General features: G+C 40.2%; 2 protein-coding genes across 2 annotated transcripts in view; one reads left to right on the forward strand and one right to left on the reverse strand.

Moving 5' to 3' along the window:
* LOC146673690 (butyrophilin subfamily 3 member A2-like) overlaps positions 1–20,571 on the forward strand; it is a 348,925-nt gene that overhangs the window by 209,780 nt on the left and 118,574 nt on the right. The gene's annotated exons all lie outside the window — the stretch shown is intronic.
* Positions 98–13,074, reverse strand: LOC146673704 (uncharacterized). Its single transcript, XM_085400997.1, has 6 exons — positions 13,023–13,074; positions 12,771–12,815; positions 12,270–12,527; positions 11,925–12,185; positions 11,532–11,621; positions 98–429 (listed from the first exon to the last, which is right to left on the reverse strand). Exons 1-6 carry the CDS (start codon positions 13,051–13,053, stop codon positions 98–100), a joined length of 1,017 nt encoding a protein of 338 aa, XP_085257123.1. The 5' UTR covers positions 13,054–13,074.

Raw genomic sequence — 20,571 nt, forward strand, 5'->3', positions numbered from 1 at the left:
GAAATACAGTCAATTCAGCATCACCAAATAATCACACATCTTTGTCTGAGCTGACTGTTCATCTGGTTCAAATCATCTATACGCTGCAGTCGTTCCATTAGAGTTCCTCTCGTGCTGTGCTTCTGACTGACTCTTTGTCTGCAGCTTTGTTATTGTTGATAGCCGCCGCTGATTTCATTGATGTCTCGATCCAACCATGAGGGAAGGCTGTGTGCTCACCAGCAAAGTGCACCTTGCCCTCATTTTTAAAGAGCTCTTCAGCATATTCTAAGTGTTGGTAGGGTGTAAACAAAGCAAATGCACCCAAACTATAAGGATCCAAGCTCCACTTCTTCACTATGACCCCTGTGCAGAGATCCCTGACCTTCTTGCCATGAATCTTTTCCAAATCTCTCAAAGCCAGCTCTTTAAGGTCTTCATCGTTTGGACCTAGGAATAGTAGGGAGTTATCAGACCAAGTGTAGGAAGCCAAAAGGAACCCGAAGGAAACGAGATGAAACGAGATTCTGATTGATTCTCTTGCAGCTGCTCTGTTCCGTCAACTGCGTGACTGATAGCCTTGAGTTTGAAATCCAGTTCATAAACATGTCTCTTAACAGGTGCCATTTGGGGTCTTTATACACACACAATGAACATTATTTACAGGAAGTTTTACTCCGCGAGGCTCCTGACTACAGTAGCCGTATGCTCTGACAATCCATCAAGTGGTGCAGCTTTGTAGCTTACCAAAGTCATACTAAAACCTTTTTTAACAGATTTGAGCGCCGTATACTATATAAAATTGTTCTGAGGTCAGTAAGCACAACCAAAATTCATACATAAGGCGCACTGTCAATTTTTGAGAAAATGTAAATATTTTCAGTGTGCCTTATAGGCCCAAAAATACGTTACTGTTGACTCCTGCTGACAGCAATACAGCCTAAAGTCACATTTATTTTATTTTATTTAACATAAATGACACAGACTAAAAAAGCTAAAACGAAAGTGAGCACAATCCCCAAAAAGTGCTGGTTGGTGTGCTTGGTTTTACATGTTATTAACAAAATTTGTCCTGTTTTCAAAACAGGTATAGTCAGTTCATTTTAATATCAAGCAAATTACTTGCATTAAATATCAGTACAATTATTACTAAATTGTATGTGGCAGTTGTTAGTAAATATTTAGCATTTTGGATTTAACCTCCTTGTACTGTTGTAGGTTAAAGTGACCCATTTTGTTTTGTTTTATTATGAAACTTCAAGTGCAAGTGTAATAAAATGAAAATGTTTTATTTGATATATTTTCACAGTGACACATGTGACATCAAGTCAGCTTTCGAGCTGGTCATGTCCAACTCAATACACAAAATCATTCTCAAAAAGACTCATTTAAAAAGACATTGTACATATTTTGGGAGAAGAATGGAACGAGATGAATAAAATCTATTTGCATGGATTTAGATGGCTTTTTGGGTCCTCATCCTGGCCGGGGTCTGGAAGTCATTTTAACCCACTTTGGCAAGGACTGCTGAAAAATTGTAAAGAGATGAGCACTGTCAGATGGGAGAGAGACAACCTAGATGCTATTATTATACTTCATAAGAAATGCACCTGAGAAATGAACATAACAGGAGGTTTAAATATTCTCCTCCCTGTATTTTGAGCCTGGAGAAAGGAACTCCCCAAATACATTTGCAACAGTTTCAAGATTCAAGACTTTTCATTTTACATGCATAGTTATACAAGGACAACACGCAGTGAAATGTGTCAAAAATGTAATGACATCATTCCTGGTTGGGCTCAAACCACCATCCTTTTGTTAACAGCCAAACACACTAAACAATAACCCTAAAGACAATATACAGGAGGTTGAAACTGAGCACCTTTGAATCAACTCTCCATCAACCAGCATTGCAGATTTTCTTAAATACATATTGCAAGTTAAATATATTTGGAAACACAAAGTCACAGCTCACACGTGTGTCCACAAACACAGCACAGAGTATATTAACAGGCATTTGAAAATGGTCCTAAAACAAACAGACACGCAAAAAAAAAACAGCCAGGTCACCACAGCCAACTTACATGGCCAAAATCATCCTAAAAGGAACATTTAAATTTTAAAAAAGTAAAAGTAAAGTGTAGCTTTAGCAGAGTTTCTGCAGATAAAAAAAGGAGGTTTTCTTAAATACTTGAATAAATTGTACTTGATATACTATCTGACAATACGTAACTGGACAATTATCAGCTGACATTTGGATTCTCATTACTTGGACGGATTCATCATCCACTGTTTTATTGTTTGTGACATTGCAACAGCCTCAATAGGAGTATCATAACTGGTGGTTGTAGCTCGGGTTAGTGAGATGGCTGTTCCAGTCTGCATGCCAAATATTCTGACAAGATACTAATTAATACTAATAATTTGAGTATTAATGTCTGTGAATGTTGGATAGTAAGCACTTAAGCATTAAAAAAGTCCTGTTGTACATCGGTAAATGAGGTATGCTGTATAGAATAGAATAGAATGCATTGTATTGTCACTATACACATGTACAATGAGCTACAGAGCATCTCCTAATCAGTGAAGACATGTGGGAAAATAAATGGGATGAGGTGCACAGTTCTGCAGCATATATACAAAAAAAATATGAAAAGTACTCAAAAATAGCAGATGTACAAATATCCAATCAGGTTATATATTTAAAGTCTGGGTTATTGCACATAAATTAAATATTGCACAGTGGTGATAGTAGTTGTCTCTGTATAGAGTCTCTGTATAAGTCCTTGGATAGCAGAAAATCAATTGTGGAACTGTGTTGTCGGTGTATGTGTGAGTTCAGGGAAGAATCTATTTGCCAGTCTATGGGTCTTTTTGCTGATACACCTGCAGCACTTCCCTGAGGGAAGCAGGTTGAACAGGTCAAAACCAGGGTGGGAGCTGTCTTTGAATATGTTTGCTGATCTGCTGAGGCAACGGGAGGAATAAATGTTCATCAGGGAGGGGAGAGGGCAGCCAAAGATCTTCTGTGCTGCCTTGACTACACTCTGAAGCCTTGCTCTGTCTGCTTTAGTGCAGCTGCCACACCATACTGTGATGCAGTATGTTAACAACTCTCAATGGAAAAGGTGCTTTGAAAGTTCAATTCAATTCAATTCAATTCAATTTTATTTATATAGCGCCAAATCACAACAAAAGTCGCCTCAAGGCGCTTCATAGATACAGAGAAAAACCCAACAATCATATGACCCCCTATGAGCAAGCACAAGGAAGGAAAAACTCCCAGGAAGAAACCTCCAGCAGAACCAGGCTCAGGGAGGGGCGGCCATCTGCTGCGACCGGTTGGGGTGAGAGAAGGAAAGTAAGTCCTGTAACCAGTCCATTTACAAAGACAGGTGAAACCAAAGATCTCAAATTTGGACTCGCCAGACAAAGCACAGAATTCCATTGTAATTGTGTTTCTTGGCAACAAAATTTAATTCTGCTTGTTGCTTTTCCTTAGTAGTGATTTTTTAGCAGCAATTTGACCATAAAGGTCTAATTGACACAGTCTGCTCTGAGCAGAGCAGATGTATCTGCAACTGGAACTCTGTGTGGCATTTATCTGGGCTCTAATCTCAGGTGCTTTTAACCTGTGCTTGCTGAGGCTGGTGACTGATGAATTTATTCTAAGCAGCAAAGGTGACTCTTGGTCTTCCTTTCCTGGGGCGGTCCTTGTGTGAGCCAGTATCGTTATGATGCTTGATGGTTTTTGTGACTCCACTTGTGGAAATATTAAAAATAGCAATTTTTAAGACTGACTAACCTTCAGTTCTTAAAGTAATGATGAACTGTCATTTCTCTCATCTTAGCTGATTGGTTCTTGTCATAAAATATATTCATAATTCATAATATGGCGATAATATGGGCGATCGTGGCTCAAGAGTTGGGAGTTCGCCTTGTAATTGGAAGGTTGCCAGTTTGAGTCCCGGCTTGGACAGTCTCGGTCGTTGTGTCTTTGGGCAAGACACTTCACCCGTTGCCTTCTGGTGGTGGTCAGAAGACCTGGTGGCGCCAGTGTGCGGCAGCCTCGCATCTGTCAGTGCGCCCCAGGGTGGCTGTGGCTACAATGTAGCTTACCATCACCAGTGTGTGAATGTGTGTGTGAATGGGTGGATGACCGGTTATGTAAAGCGCTTTGGTGTCCTTAGGGACTAGTAAAGCGCTATACAAATACAGGGCTGTCAGCTGTGTGCCAACCCGGCTTCTGCACAACATGGTGGTCCCAGCCGATTAAGAAGGCGAGAAATTCCACACAAGATCCCTGAAAAGGCACACGTGTGAAGCAGGTAAATAAATCATGAAGCTCATCGAGAGAAGGCCAAGGGTTTTCTTTTTTGTTTTTCTTTTTTTTTTGCCTGTCCCATTTGGTTCTTTAGCCGTCAGAATTGTTGTCTGAAGACCAACAAGGATACCCATTGGATTTACTTTGCCAAATGGATCATCGTGGCATTGCCGTATTGGTCCATTTGATCGACCTTTGTTTTTATTATTTATTATATTTTATTTTCAGATGTTACAGACGGGACAGACATGAGTGAGGGATAGGAAAGGGAGAAAGAAAGAGGAAGGAAAGGAAAAACAGAAGGGGAGAGGGACAGTGAGAAAGGGGGGGAGAAAAAAAATAAAAATCTCCTGGATCACCTGTTGAGAGAAGAATAGAAAACAAGCAAAAAAAACCAAAAAAAACAAAGCAACATACTAAACACAACACCATCGCATTAATCTAGCTAAGTGTAAACAGCAGTAAATACTAAATATTCAATGTTGTTGTGCAGCACGCAGGACAGATGTGCTTCGAAGTAGCAGCCAAGAAAGGTGTAATTTAAGTCTACGAGCAGTGAACACCCGTGTGCATACCTGTGTGGATCAGCGCGCTTGTATTCAAAAGGTTTCCACATGTAATGGTCTGCAAGAGGATGTAGCGAGCCATAGCCCCGTCCCCCAGGGCATGAAGCAGGCATGGAGGAGATCCAGGCCCCAGACATCCAGAGGCCTCAGAGTGCGAGAGCCCAAGGAGGACCACCGGAGGGGCATCCGTGCCACCCTCATGGGAAGGGCTGAGGATCCCCAGACGAGGCGTCACCCAGTAGCCACCGAGCAGAAGCTAGAGGGGGCTGCACCGGCGTGCCCGCCGGCTCTGCCGGCAGCCAGCTGTGCCAGAGTGAACCGAGCCGCAGGCCCAGGGGCCGGAGGCCCGAGGGCCCCCCGCACCCCGGAGGAGGCCTGACCGAGCAACAGGCGCCAGGCCCCGCCAGGTAGCCACCGGGAGTGAGCTGGTACATACCTGAGTGCCCAGCCCCGGACACCAAGAACCACCAATGCACGACCCCTGAGGGCATCAGTCACCGGCAGGGAGTGTGGTGAGGGGAGATAGGCCTTGGAGGGCCTGGGAGTTCCCAGAGAGGTGGAGTCTAAGACCCGACCTGACATATAGACACAGACAAACAGGCACACACAGACACAAACATGCATTCCCACCCTCATGCACACATATACAAACACTCAGCACTCACCCAACGTAAGGACTGACATAAATGGACATGTACACACAATCACACTCCCCAAACATACTCTATACTCCGGGTCCAGGTACCCTCGCCCCCAGAGGGGGAAACAGAACCCAGACCCAAGAGATGTTACCCGGTGTGTTGGTGGTTCTTTGTGTCTGGGGGTGGGCGTCCGGGTACACACCGGCTCACTCCTTGGCGGCCGCTTGTCGGGGCCTGGGGCCTGGGGCTCGCTCGGGCCCCTTTGGAGGTGGGGTGCCCCCGGCCTCTCGGCCTGGGGCTCGGTCACTCAGGCGCAGCTGGGGGCCGGCGGAGCTCACGGGCGCGTCACTGCAACTCCCCCTGACTTCTGCTCCGCGGCTGCTGGGCGAGCCCTCATCTGGGACTCTCCTCAGCTCTTACTGGAACAGTGGCGCGGCTGCCCCTCTGTTGGTCTTCCATGGTCTCTTGTGTTCTGGGGGCCTCTGGATGTCTGGAGTTTTGATCTCCTCCATACCCGCTTCACACCCTGGAGGACGGGGCTGTGGCCCCCCCACACTCCCTAGCAGATCATTACATGGAGAAACCTTTGGAATGCAAGCATGCTGATCCACACAGGTATGCACACATGGGTATTCACAGACGCGGACTAAAGCTTTCTTGGCTGCTGCCTCAAAGCACACTGTGCGCTGTCTATCTTGCGTGCTGCACAATATCGTTTATTATTTAGTAAATATTGATATCTATGACTAGCTAGTTTATTGTGATGGTGCTTTGTTTTCTCTATTATTATGTTGCTCTTTGTTGTTTGCTGTCTCCTCTGTTTGTTTGTTTTTTTGTTTGTTTTTTTTTTTTCTCCATACAGGTGACCCAGGAGTTCTTTTTTTTTTTCTCTCTCTCTTCCCCCCCCTTCTCACCGTCTCTTCTCCCCTTTGGTTTTCTTTCTTTCTCTCCCCCTCTTTCTCTCATTCATTTCTCCTGTCCTATTTATTAAAAAAAAAAAAAAAAAAAAAAAAAAGACAAAGGATGAACTGAAGCTCTGCCATCACGTAATGTCGCATACTGCTGTTTCTGATGTCATTTAGAAAAAAAAAAAAAAAAAAAAAAAAAAAAAAAGAGATGTTACCCTTCCCCCCGGGGTGGAGGCAAGCAGACCGTCCCAGGCTCCGCAGCAGCAGGGAGGCTAATCGGACAGCCAACATCTCCTCCCAGCCCCCCCGCCCCGATGGCTAGCAGAGAACGGGGGTGTGTGAAGACCCCATACCTCCCTCCTCCCGCTCATGTGTAGTGTTGCTGCGTGTTGTTCTAAAGTGCATTTAAAACAAGGGAGAGCATGGTGCTGCTGCCAGAGAGCAGCAGGTGTTAGCACGGCCCCTCCCGAGAACCCTCAATGTCTACATGGATTTAAAATTGAGAGGTGGGCACCAGCGCCAGAGGTAGGTTTGAGTACACAGACCATCCACTGGATGGCGTTAACGTGCCCACCCTCAAGGCCCTATATATATGTGTGTGTTATGAGAGTGTAAGTAATGTGGATGTCTAAGTTGTGAGATAAAATTGAGGCACAGGTGGCCAGAAGGGGACAGAGTGGGGGGGGGGGGGGGGGGAATGTCTCCCCTGCACCCCTGTGACACACCTGCCCCCAAGGCCCTACCTGTGTGGGTGAGTGTGGTGGAGCGGGAAGAGGGAGGTAGCCGGGGATGGGGAGGAAAAGGAGGGAGGGGAGGATGCCCCTCCCTAGGGCCAGCTCCCCCGCTGACCCCAGTAGGCACCCCCGTCCTCTGGTACCCACCAAGGCAAGGGAGCCCAGGTCCATCCAGACCAGGGCCTACAGTAGTACTGCCAAGGGTTTTCAATGCAGTCAACAAAACAAACAGTGACTACTTTGAGGAATCTACATTATGAGACATATTTAGAGTTATGTAATTTTTTTCTTTGCTACATAATTCCATATATCTAGCTTAACATATTAGGTTTGTATCTACAATGTTGAAAGTATTAAAATGAAAGAAAAACCATTAAATGAGAAAGTGTGTCCAAATTATTGAATTGTAGTGTAGTGTTTTCATGAATTAGTAAAATGAGTAACATGCATTACTCATTTAAAAACAAAAACAGTCACAGAGCATCCAGTATGATATGACCTCTGCCCTGTTACCAAATCTGAAAAGGGGACAGTACACATGTTTTTTTTCCTTTCATTCCTCAAGTCCTATCTTTGCTGTAGAGGACAGTTTGAGCTGTAAAATTACAGTGTCAATAGATAAAACTTTGCCACACGCCCACAGACACACACTCACAGTTTCACAGTTTTGTATGCAGATTTAATAAGACTGTAGATGCAGTTTTATAACTTTTCTGGTCACCTTGCATGGCAATACCAACAATAACCATTAGATGGGAGCAGAGCAAAGGTTTTTTCTCAACTACTGATCTGTGATCTTTAACAGATTACCCGTCACCACCAAACCATCTAAAAAAAAGCTTTAGCATTGCGGAGCTCTGTGTGGTGTTCATGTTGTTGTTGCTACTTCTGATAGACCCAATTCTGAATGAAAGTGTAGTGGGAGAGAGTCATCCGAATGCTGGCTGTTAGGTCTGTGTTTCGCAGGCCCCACTGGTTTAGACTTATTCCCATGAACAAAGCAAGACAGAGCTCCATTTATTTTAACTTGCACGGGGAGCTGATAGGACCAGGGTCTTGGAGCTGCAAGCTCCTCACCTGATCCCAGACAACTCCCAAGAGCCAGCCTCCCCTACAGCCTTTTATTAACTCTGTGGTCACACAAACATCTCATTAATCATGCAACAGATAAAACACTCACATGCGAACATGTGTCATGTGTGTCTGCAACAGAGAACATCTGATGTGTGTGTCTCTATGAGCATGTGATGTGATCAGTGATATGTGTGTGTCTGTGTAGGAAACAGAAGTCAGCATTCATCCTTAAGATGTAAACACTCTGCTTCAAATCAGATTTTATATTCTGCACAAAAAATAACCACCATTTGTGCACCACCTCACTTGTCTTCTGTATTATAACATCACTAACACCCACTCAGCTCCTGTCTTCTGTTTTCATACAATCTGTCCAAACAAATATAGAAAGGCTTCTTATTTTATTTGGCTTTATTGAATAGATGTAGCCACAGCCGTAAACAACACACCACTTTTTCACTTCAACCACATTTCAGTTACAGACATGCACAGAGTCGTGCTTCACAGGTATATTTGACTGCTGACCACAAACTTGGTGTATCTGTTTCGGAAAAAAAAACAGTTTAAAAACACCTTAAGATTAGGGGTTGACCACAGTAACTGCCTTTGAGAGCTAATGCAGCTCTTTTCTTGTAACAGCAATTATACACTTGTAAAAAAAACAAAGCAGGTGGAACAAGTTCCATCAATAAAGGTCAACATCTAAATAACAAACTTGTGCTTTTGTTAGTATTCAAACTTTATATATACTAAAAACCACATGGGTCTGGCTTGCACTTGTACCTAACTGAATACACACGAGCTATATCAATTTATAGACATGCACACTAAACCTGATCTGAAAACGTACTGTACAGCTTGTTCAAGCTTGGGCATAGTAGGAAATACACAAGCTGTGGGTAATTCTGTGATGGTTCCTGGTTCTGCTATGACAACAGGTGGAATTAAATCAGTTTACCTAATACTTTATTTTTACTTAATAATACACTTATTTGCCTTTGTTTCTAATGTTTATAATATTGCTTAATATCAATGACACTGTTATAATAGGTTTTAATCACAGTTTAGTGTCACACAGGCCTAAAGTCTAGTTATGGATCTAGAGGACAGTCCACATTCGTCTTGTGTTAAAAAGACACAGAGAGGTAACTACAGTAAATTCAGTGATGATGTTTGCTGTTCACTATAGTTATGACTAAGTCACAATTTCAGCAGATGGATTTGTTGGATTCGTTTTTTGAACTAAGCTAAAAAATTATAATTTTTTGGATGAAATAAATAGATGTAAACAATCAGATCATCCACTTCTACACTGTATCTGAAATATTCACAGATACTGAATATATATAGTTAAGACTAACTGACTGTACATTAATGCTGCTCTTAAACCAGCGGTATCTGGCCATACTCTCAGTGAGCAAAGTCACTTTGAACATCAGTAGTTCAGTACATCAAGTCTGCATTTGGTATTTAATTGATATTAACTTTTATTAGGGTTAATCATAAAATAATGTTCTTTCTGCAAAGGTCCAAGTGGCAGAGTTGTTGATAATGTTGCTTCTTTTTCCTCCTTCAGTCTCAGTACACTCCACTGTCAATTGTACAAATATATTTAATGATGCAGGATGATCCTGCTGGTGTTGACGTATTAATTTTGCTGCAGCAGTCTGTTTTCCATTTTATGCACAATAAAGGACCCCTTCACAATAAAATGTTACGGTTACTGTATTCAAAGAACTGTAATCTGTTTGGAATGATATAAAAAGAAACTGTATCTGAAACAAAGAAGATCCTGTTTATTTTTCAATTCCTTTATTTAATGATTAAACAAAAATAAAATAAAACACTACATGTCCATGGATAACACCTATGTTGAACAAGTAAAGAAATAATAATAATGATGAGAAGAAAAAACATTACGAGATCTTACGGTTACGGTGTAACCTTGGTTCTCTTAGTGAGAGACTATCTCTGCACCGTGAGGCCGCTTTAGCTTGAATCAAAGACTAAAGAATAAACAGTTAAAAGTACTGGGCAGTTCTAACATGAAGTGGCCACCTCAGTTTTTAACGTCAGTTTTTTCTAAGTCTAGTTCTTGGATTATTTAGGATCATTTCATTGGATGACCTTATAAGAGTGTGACCATGAATATTGTCAGACTGATGCAGCGGTGTCAGCCCATTCAGAATCATGATCATAAAATTAATTAATTAAATCTTTAAAAAGTGTATCCTAAAATTGACAGAAAGTCAACGAAGGGAGCCTTGAACCTCAAAAATGACTTCAAAATTATGAGGATGGAGGGTTTTGTTTTGTGAAGACCAAATGCTATGTCCTCATGAAGTACACAGACACACACCTACACACACAGTACTTGGATGCAGGGGGCACAAAAATCCACACAGAATAAAATCAAAGTACTTCATTCATTATATTAAGTTATAATTATATTAATAGCTGATTTGTGAAATATATCATTAGCAATACATGAATTATTTTATCCACAACCATGTTTATAGTTGGACCATGCTAACAACGTTGGAAACATGACTATTTCTTTTTTATGCCTTTACTCCACTGGGCCTCATTTGTAACTGAGAAAGAAAGCTCAAACAAATAAAGTCCAGATGATTGAGCTATTATCTAATGCAATCACCTGTAACATTTGGAACTCAATTTAATTCAATTTCATTTGAATTCTTTGAATTGACAACAAATCTGAAGTAAATTTGTTTTCACATTTCTAATCATTGTGAATTCTTTACATATCATTATACAGAGACCTGTAATACAGTAAGCACTTACGAATACACAATACACAGATTTTAACTGACTGCAAAATGATACACGATAAACAATACGGGATGTTTCTAAGTTACTTCCTTGTTTTCAGTCTCACTCAGTGATGGGCACGTTTTTTAATTGTAGAATAGAAAGGTTCCTCTGCCACAGGTTGGTAGATATCTTGTGAAGGTTTGTATGCAACAGCCGTTTTCACTGTTTCTGCTTTGAAGAGAGATAGAATTGAATATGTTGGTTTACAAAATTGTATGAAGGGAGGCTGGCTAGTGCACCTTAATCGTAAAGGCATTTCTTACTGTGTTCTGTGTTCTGTCCCATTTGATCCCTTTTTGAGCCTGCAGTAAAAAAAAAAAAAAGTAAAAAAAAAGTAAAATAAATAAATAAATTAAAAAAGTTAAAAAAAAGTGTATATATATATATATACATATATATATGTGTATGTATGTGTGTGTGTGTGTGTGTGTGTGTGTGTGTGTGTGTGTGTGTGTGTATATTTACTTTACCTCTGTAGATATCTTTGCCGATAAGATAGAGTCCCACCACCACAACCACAGTACTCAGTAAAATAGTTGCAATGATCCAAGGTGTTGAATCTGCATAGTGGCACTTCTCTTTGCAACCATCTTGATTAGTTGTTGGATTTATATCTTGAGCGTATGAAGAAAGATGAAATGTTAATTTTGCTTCTTCACACTTACATAATGTTTAAAATGTTACAAATCTTGTAATCAACTCCTCTAAAAAATTTCAAATAACCTTCTTAAATAACCGATTAATTAACTGCTCAAATTTCACAGCTTTGCTTTAAGCCTCTTTCAGAAAAAACAAAAAAGAGAAAAGGCAAATATTTGTATCACACGTTTGTATAAATATTTAGAAAAATTGCTGTTTCTCACCTGTGAGACATGGCGCAGAGACAGACAGCCAGCTCTCTGGGGATTCTCCACCTCCTGAGATTTTGCACTTGTAAAGTCCTTCATCAGACTTGGAAACTCTGGTGATGGTCAAGTTTCCTCTTGAGCTGCTCCCTATGTGACGCCCATATTTATAGAAGTCAGCTGCGATGCTGGAGGAAAGGATCTTGTTTCTGCAGCGTAGAGTAACAGCATCTCCCTCCATCACAGGAACAGCAGCAATCTCCAGGATAACAGAACCAGCTGAACAGCAAGTGAGTTAAATTTATAAAATATTGAACTTGTGTTTGTTTGTGACAAAATATTACTGCCTTTTTTCAATCATACCAGTGACAGTGATGCCGATATTGTTGCTTCTCTTCCCTCCTGCTGTCCCACACCAGTATTCTCCACTGTCACGTGCATGAAGAGGATTAATCGTACACTCTGAACCTGTTGTTTTCTTACTGGTTTTGTTGCATTGCTTTGCTTCCTCTGTCATCTTATATAACACATGTCCATGAGAGATCTCCCCACAGTAAAAGCTGGCTGACTCATATTCAAAAAACTGGGATTTGTTTGGAACAATACGAAGAGAAACTGCATCTGAGAAAAAATGACCAAAAAAACAAAAATGGATTCAGTTTATTAATAAATTAACAAACTCCTGGGTTTTAGTTTTACAATAAAAAACCCAAAATGAAAACTATGATAGCCAATAAAATATGCAATAAAATGTGACTAAACCCAGTACAAGTGGTGATTGACTAAAATGTTCTTTTTTGTGTTTAAATAAATCATATTTTCCACTTATAGCAAAATGATAACAAGTACACAGATATTACCCACCAACTTTCTGATAATGTGCACACTGCAGGATCAGCACAATTATCACTGAAAAGAGAAAAAAATGTTACCAAAAGATGTCAAACATGCCAACTCTTAGAGTTACAGTTGCTATTCCTTATTACGTTTCTAAGGTGTCACCAAAGGTTTCTGCTACATGAAAGCTTTAAATCATCACAGCCTTTTAACAACATTGTTAACCTTAACAAACTCTTTATAGTTTAATTTTAATGTATAAACTGAGGCAGTACTTACACAGTCTGATGCACAGAGCTCTGACCTCCATGATGTCTTGCCGGAGACCAACCAATAGATGCTTCCTGTATGACCTTTGTGAATCAACTATGTAAAGATTGTAAATAGAGAAGCAGAGCTGTTGCTGTGGTAGGTGAAAGAGAACACAGACTGACGCTTTCAAATCTATTTGTAGCTTTTTAACATTCACCTTTGTTATACTTACATTATACCAGTGATGGCTTAGTCAGTCACAGTAATACTAACAGCTTATAACTAAATTTTCATGTAGCACTACAGGAAAGCTCAAGTAGCTTTAAGTCATTGGAAATCCTCACCAATAAGAAAGCACTGACTAAATGAATATTTTGCACCGTGTAGTTGTACAGATATTAAACTGGTGGGACACCAGAGTCAACAACAGAGCTGTTTTCTCACAGTCTGACACAGAGACAAACACTGAACTCAGTGATGTTTTGCATCAGACACAAAAACAGACTGGAAACAACTCTAAATAGTTTCAAAGCTGCTGTTATATGGGTTAAACCTCAGTAATTCCATTTATAACCAGAAAGTCACACTAGTGCTGCCTTCAACACAACATGTAGTCATTTCACATTCACTTTTTTATTCTTGATTCATAGCACTGAACTAAATCAGTTGCGATCTACAGTGTTGCCAGAGTTACCAGAGTTATATTTACATGTGCATACAAGTTTATGCCTCCGACATTCTCCTAAAGAGTAGGTGTTAATATTCAGAGCAAAGCTCTATTATGGCTATGTTTACATTTGACCCCATTGTTTCAGCACTAATATTAGCCCATTGAAAATATCCTAACATTAGCAGAGACACTTTAATGATGCAATGATGTTATCATCAGTTTTAAAAGGTAAATATGACTGGACTGCTTTAAGGATTTCTGTGAGAGATGATAAGGGTTTTGTACATGAGACACAGTGATCTGGATGGTGCCTTTATGAGGGTTATGTTGCCAGTATTTTAAAAGAAAGATGAATATGACATGAGCTTGTTTACAGCTTGACTGCAGAACTTGCATCTAAGGGGGTTTCCATTTCTACTTAGCGCCATGCGTCACCTAGTGACCTTTGAGTAATATCAAAGGAATCAGTAAATAAAGACAGAATAAAGATATGATAAAAATATTATTTGACTCATGAATTGAATTTTGAATCCCCACTTATGTTATTTATCAGTTACAATGATCTTTGAGCCTCAGTCTGTCTCTCTCTCTCTCTCTTTCTCTCTCTCTCTCTCTCTCAATCAATAGCATCATTCTAGCTTTGGATTATCAACATGGGGAAGGTCATAGGACGAGTCACTTTATTATCATGCCTAAAGCTGAATATTTATATTTCTAAAAGAAAGTCAAATATCAAGTACATATGCTTGAAACAAACAAGAAAAACACATTAACCACTGCACCTGACTTATTTCAGTGGACCAGCTTCTAGATATATTACACACCCATTAGAGTATAAGCACATATTTTCAACATGTAGGTCATAACGGTTTTCAAATACCTTCAGAAAATCACAAATTACTCGACATGATCTTCTGGGCCTTGTGTTCAGCATCATAAACAACAATCAAAGACAACAGTGCTTAAACTGAAGGTCCTGGCAGTCCTAAATATTCTGTTCTCTTTTCTTCTTCCTCATTTGAGCACCTCTTTTTTAGCTTAATTTTAAAAAGTATAAAATAACAACAAAATAATTAAAAAGGCCATTGCCTCACAGAGTGACTGTCAAGTGTTTTGGGGTCATCTTGCACAAATGATTTGGGAGGCTCATTTCTATTGAGTTGCCTTCCTGGTCTCCCCCCGTTTCCCACACCTTCAACTAATAATTCATCACGTAAATATTTAAGGAATAGTGGTTGATGTGATTCTCTGCGAGACCGTGGTGGTATCTACTAGAAATGGACTGACCCAATTGCTATCAGTCTGATCCTGACCTAAGTTACTGGATCGGATATCAGGGAGAAATAAAAATGTGATCCAATTGATTAAATATCACAAAACCACCTCTGAACATCTCTGAGCAAGCTATCCCAGAGAATTAAAGCAAGTGTGTAAGTTCATCTCTGAATGGTTGTAAAGCATTCCCACGATATGCTTAACAACCAACACTTGGTGAACTGGACATGTGTGTGCTTAATAGACTGGCAAATTACAGCAGGATTTTCCTATCCTCGGTCAGAAGGCACAGGTGACTTATATGATGAAAAAGAGGGTCCACAGCAATGATAATTAGGGTTCCTTTAATCCAAACATCTCCAGAAGTGAATTCGTGTGAGTATATGTATGTGTGGTTCTGTAAAAATAACAGAAATTACAATTAGCAGACAATTAAAGTCAACCAAACTGGTCTAAATAATACAGAAAGGGTTGAACAGAAATGATTAAACACCACCCCCTGGTGGACACAAATGGGCTGCTGCACAGGGATAGACTCCATCTTTACTTTGGGCAGCTCAGTTCACAAGGGTAGTGCCATTTTGGTCAAATCAGCGTGAATATTGAAGGGAATCTCCGTCCATAGATAGAGCTTTTCCTCCTAAGGCATGGGCACCAATAAGCAGAGTTCATCCTTTAACATATAACAAAATTAAAATATTCTCATGCATGATCAACGGGCAATCACGGTACCGGCCAGAGTACCGGGAGTAGTTTGGAAGAACAAGAAGACGCAGAGACTGTTCTAGGTGTCATTCCAAACTGACTCAAAGTTTATTATTTTTGTGTAACAGTTTTTATAGACAGACAACATGTTTCAGTTCAGACCCTGCCCACTGGGTGGGGCGGCGTCCTGACAGTTGAATTCCTTTGTTCAGCAAGGGCAATAAAAAAAAGCACTCACAAAATCAATAAATCTTTCAGAGATCTTCTACATCCTGAGTTCTGACACAAAAACCAGATGGTCTTCACACAAACATTTTGAGCAAGGTAAAGAGTGATTTGTTGGTGTTTTCCCTCCAACCTTAGCATCAACTTTCACACCATAAATCCTTAGTTGACAAGGCAAGAAAAAATAACAGTTAACATAAAGAGCTTTGTTAAGTTACAGAATCTTGTTAAGGTTCAAAATATTGGGGATGGAGACAAGAGAAAAAACCACAATAACAACACTGGTCCGGCCGGGTTGAGTCAAACGATGATTTTAATGATCACACGCGTGGGAGATGGACACTGATGCAGACAGCCTCAAAATCTCAAAATGGTGGAGCATTGCTCAAACTTTTATAGCCCCTGGTGCCTCCACCTTATCATACAAAGCCTAAACATTCACATGCTCTCTCTCACACAGCGCCTGAGCTACGACCTTGGCTCCCTGTTTATCTGCTCCTGCTGAAATGGGGCAGAAAACTCCAGCACACTCTGTTCTCTTCTACTCAGACAAATTAGACAATAACCTTCTGCGAACAGTATTTCTTATAACTCAGCAGTATAATGCATCATAAAACAATATCATTCATTCACAACAAGTCAGCAATTTAATGTAATGCAAATCAGTTTAACTAATGTAATAGTTATCAGCTTCTTCTAATTCAGGAGAATAATGCAAACTAAAACTACATAATAATTCACAATCTTTAATTAGGGGTATAACATGGCATAAAATAATATTAGAATCTAACAATTCCCCCTGATGAGTAGGGCTGAACGATTATGGAAAATAATCTAATTGCGATTTTTTGCCCCAATATTGCGATTGCGATGCGATATGCGATTATTTTTTAAGGTCTTTGTCTTCTGTATTATTAAACAAAGACAAGCAATACATCATATAGTATGGCCAATACTATATTACATTAATTTTAAACTGTTCTTTCCTGGAAGACAGACCTCTGTTATGATGACATGAGGTGATGCATGAATTGATGACTGACATTTTTATTTAACTTCTTCAATCACAACAGTATATTTGAACATACACAATAGTTTATTTTTAGCTTACAAACATCTGAGCATAAAGTGCTGACAAGGAACCCTGGTGTAAACATTAAAATGAAAGTCAGTACAATGTGCAGATTGCAGAAATATACATAAAAAAAAATCAGTGGCTTTACCACACTCAGTTTTTCGACATCTGTGAACTACTAGACAGTCATTCAATTAAAAAATAATATTAAATAAATAAAACTAATAAATAAAAAATACACACATCTTACTGATCTCTGCAGTCAGTAACATTACACATAAAGTGCAAACATAATAGCAATTGTATAAACACACACACAAACACGCCTTTAAAGTTTAAAGGCGTGAAATTGGACGGTCTAGCCTTCTGATTAGCTAATCAGAAGGCTAGTTCTGATTAGCGTCACCGCTGTCTCGGTGGAGTTTAATAAACTCGGCCGTCTGCTTCTTGCTATCTAAAATATAACCAGACACTGGTGTAAATTCTCGACTGTCTCATACTTCTGTTTAATAAGTTTTCTGTTTGACGTTTAGTCAGCTGTGTGAAAACCAAGGAGGAACCCACCCGGGGGATTAATAAAGTTTTATTTTATCTAATCTAATAACTTTAATCTCAGCCAAACCGATTTACTCACGAACAAACAAAACACTGAAAAAAGCCCAACAATAACATTTTTAGGTTGTCTAAGTGACTTATATATTACGTTTAACCCGAGCAGCGAAACTCCGCGGTGATCTGAAAATGATGTGCCGGGAGTTGTGCCGTTCTCGGCCGCATCAGTAATCCTCGAGCTCCCGGCTAGCTGTCGAGCTGGTGGGTAGCAGACGCCTCTGAAAACGTCGAAGCACTTTTGCAAATATGGGATATCTTGATAAACCGAGCAGATATTTGATGTTTACACAACTACTTTCTCGCCTGAAAATATGTTAAAAGTTTATTTTGTGACCCAGAAAGATTAGTATGAGTAATTTTAAAACTTAGTAGCGGCCGCCATTGCTGGAAACTGGAGTTTGGCTGGGCCGCGCTATGAATTCTGGGATATGGTAGTAATTTGGACAGCCTTATAATCGCAGTATAATCGCAGCCTTTGCGGTTAGAAAATTGCACTTGATCATGTCGCGATATTATCGCAAATGCGATATATCGTTCAGCCCTACTGATGAGGTCATTAGAATAATGACCTCACCAACACCCTTCAGTTCAGTGTGGCCGGGTTCATCTCTTCTCACTCCTGAGGTCCTTTGTCCCCCTGAGGGGCGAACCATATGTGGGATGACCTCTATGTTTGCGCAGTTCAGATGCAAGAAAAACTATTATTCCAACAATAGCGAGTACAGATGACACTCCCCAGGTCTCCCACAGCTTTCAGCCTTTATTTTATTGCTGCAGCTACCAGTGTCGTCCAGTTGGGTGATCCTCTGCTCTTCACTCTTCAACCTTAGGGGTTAGACAACCCTTCAGTCGTGGCACAGATCAGGGGATTATTCTGCCCCGATTTCAAACAACGATCTGTGTATCCTCCAGAAAAAGGAACAGGAAGGTGTCCCCTTTTTGCCCAAAAGCCTCTCGAACTTCGTTGGTCTGGTGTTCCCGGATTTCCGCCAACCCCTTCATGGTTATTGCTGTGTTTATGGGATCCATCCTTTTGTGGTGACTAGCTGGAGCCCAAACGCCATGACCCTTGGACCCAGTTGATGTCTCGGCAGTCACTGTGTCTGTCTCTGCTACGGAGGATCCTCGCATCTCTGTGACCTCGTCTGGTGTCTGTTCCTTTCTCTGTAAGAGACAGAAAACCAAAACACCTCTCCTCCTAACCCTAATAATCTAATGTTGTTATCTACTGACCTTCTAGTGATTCAGAATTGGTCTAAAACATTCAGAATGTCCCAGGGACTTATTCTAATCATATCTTATGTGTGTGTAAGCGTGTTTGCATTTAGCCCTCTGCACTCAAGGCATTTCCTACACTTTATCAGTCCGGACAGTCACGCCGAACGAAGCTTCTGACCTTCAAAAGGCCGAGTGCCAACTCGTTATAAGCACATTTGCAAGGTGTGTCTGAAAATTATTGAAACCCCTCTTTTTAACAAAAGACAAAAAATTTACAAATCTTCTAAACGCTATTCAGTTCATTTCAATGAGTAATGATTAAACATGAAAGTGATAGTTTATGCTTTTTCACTGATTCTCTAAAAGGTCCGTCTTCTCGGACCGCTATTAGCTTAAGCTTTACCATTCCTAAATTATTAAAGACACAAATGAAGTTATAAAATGTTCAAATAATCCTTGTTTGATGTTAAAGCTCAATTTCCCCCCCCCTTTTTTGACACATTCCAATGTGTCAAATCAACGGAGCTAGAACATTCAAAAAAAGTTAGGCAGCTACAAAGTTTCCCAGACTCTTAAGGTGATCCGCGTGTAACGTTCTGACTCAGGTATTTAATATTTTAATAAATGTCGTTTAATTAACTGCCACTATTTAAACTAACCTTAAAGACATAATTTAAGAAAAGATCACAAAGAATAACATGATATCAGTGTTTTGTAAGCGCGTGCGGCCTTCTATGCTCGAAGCCTTTTCCCTCAATAGATCAGTCAGACATTCACGCTGACTGTAGCTTTTAACCCTTATTAACTTGAGCACAACTCTACAATGAGCAACAAGTTGCAATATGTATGAAAATGATCATGGTTACACCTGCAATGAAAAACTGTATCATTATCCTAACACCTGTAAATAGAAGATTCATCAGAGGTTATAACAATCACAGGAACACAGATGTTAGTATAAGGTCAAAAGCTTTAATAAATGATCATCGATGCAATGTTTGTTGCATGATTCTCATACAATAATAATGCTGACATTGAAAATAACAGTAAAACACCCCCTTTTGTCCCGTTTCACTTGACACCTAAATGTTTATAAATGCCTCTTTTATTTTTGATTTTATTTCCCCGTTTTCTCCCCTTACTGACCACAGCAGGGGGATCTTAGTTTTAAATCAGCCATGAATCCAGCTCACCTGATTCATCAGTGAGCTCCACCAACACTGGCGTCTGACAGGGTGGCGCTGCATACTCTTCCTTTAATGTCACTATTTTCAACCTGTTAATTAGAGTGTTTAAACCTGAAGTCGACTACGTCCACAACAAGTCAATACAGCTGTAAATGTGGCCAATTATCAATCTATTACCAATCAATAACAACAGATAACTTCTATTTTATGCATGCTTTTAATCAACCACTCACCCAGAGGATCTCCAATCCCAGCAAGTTCCTTCTCCTCCTTTAATGAGTCTGTCCTCCTTCCATGCCCTGGTAACTGGTCCATCCAGAGCCATATGATCTCAAATATACATACAACAAGCCAAACCACACCTTGGTCACACCAACCCTCCTCCGCCCCGAAGATGTCCAATGCCATCCTAGTATGGACTGTCAAAAGTGGCTTTAACGCTGACTGTCCTGACAATCCATCTCATACTTTTCCTGGTCAGATTTGCCAATCTCTGCACCAGGGTTTTGAACGTTTCGCCATTTTCATTAGGTTTTATTTTTTATTTAGTTTCGACTCCAGATTTTCAATTTTTTGCCAGTTGTAATTAGTTTTTACCAATTCTTTGCA

The sequence above is a fragment of the Rhamphochromis longiceps genome, linkage group LG3, assembly GCF_057381845.1.
Source record: "Rhamphochromis longiceps isolate RC_006_pf linkage group LG3, R_longiceps_female_GT1.1, whole genome shotgun sequence".
Lineage (NCBI taxonomy): Eukaryota > Metazoa > Chordata > Actinopteri > Cichliformes > Cichlidae > Rhamphochromis > Rhamphochromis longiceps.

What these genes read in the sequence shown, in the direction of transcription:
- LOC146673704 (XM_085400997.1), bottom strand. Translation starts at nt 13,053, where the DNA reads ATGGAGGTCAGAGCTCTGTGCATCAGACTGT. An exon ending in AGCTCTGTGCATCAGACTGT is followed by an intron (nt 12,816 to 13,022) that starts GTAAGTACTGCC and finishes TTCTCTTTTCAG; the next exon opens with TGATAATTGTGCTGATCCTG. An exon ending in CGGCAAAGATATCTACAGAG is followed by an intron (nt 430 to 11,531) that starts GTAAAGTAAATA and finishes TACTATTCCTAG; the next exon opens with GTCCAAACGATGAAGACCTT.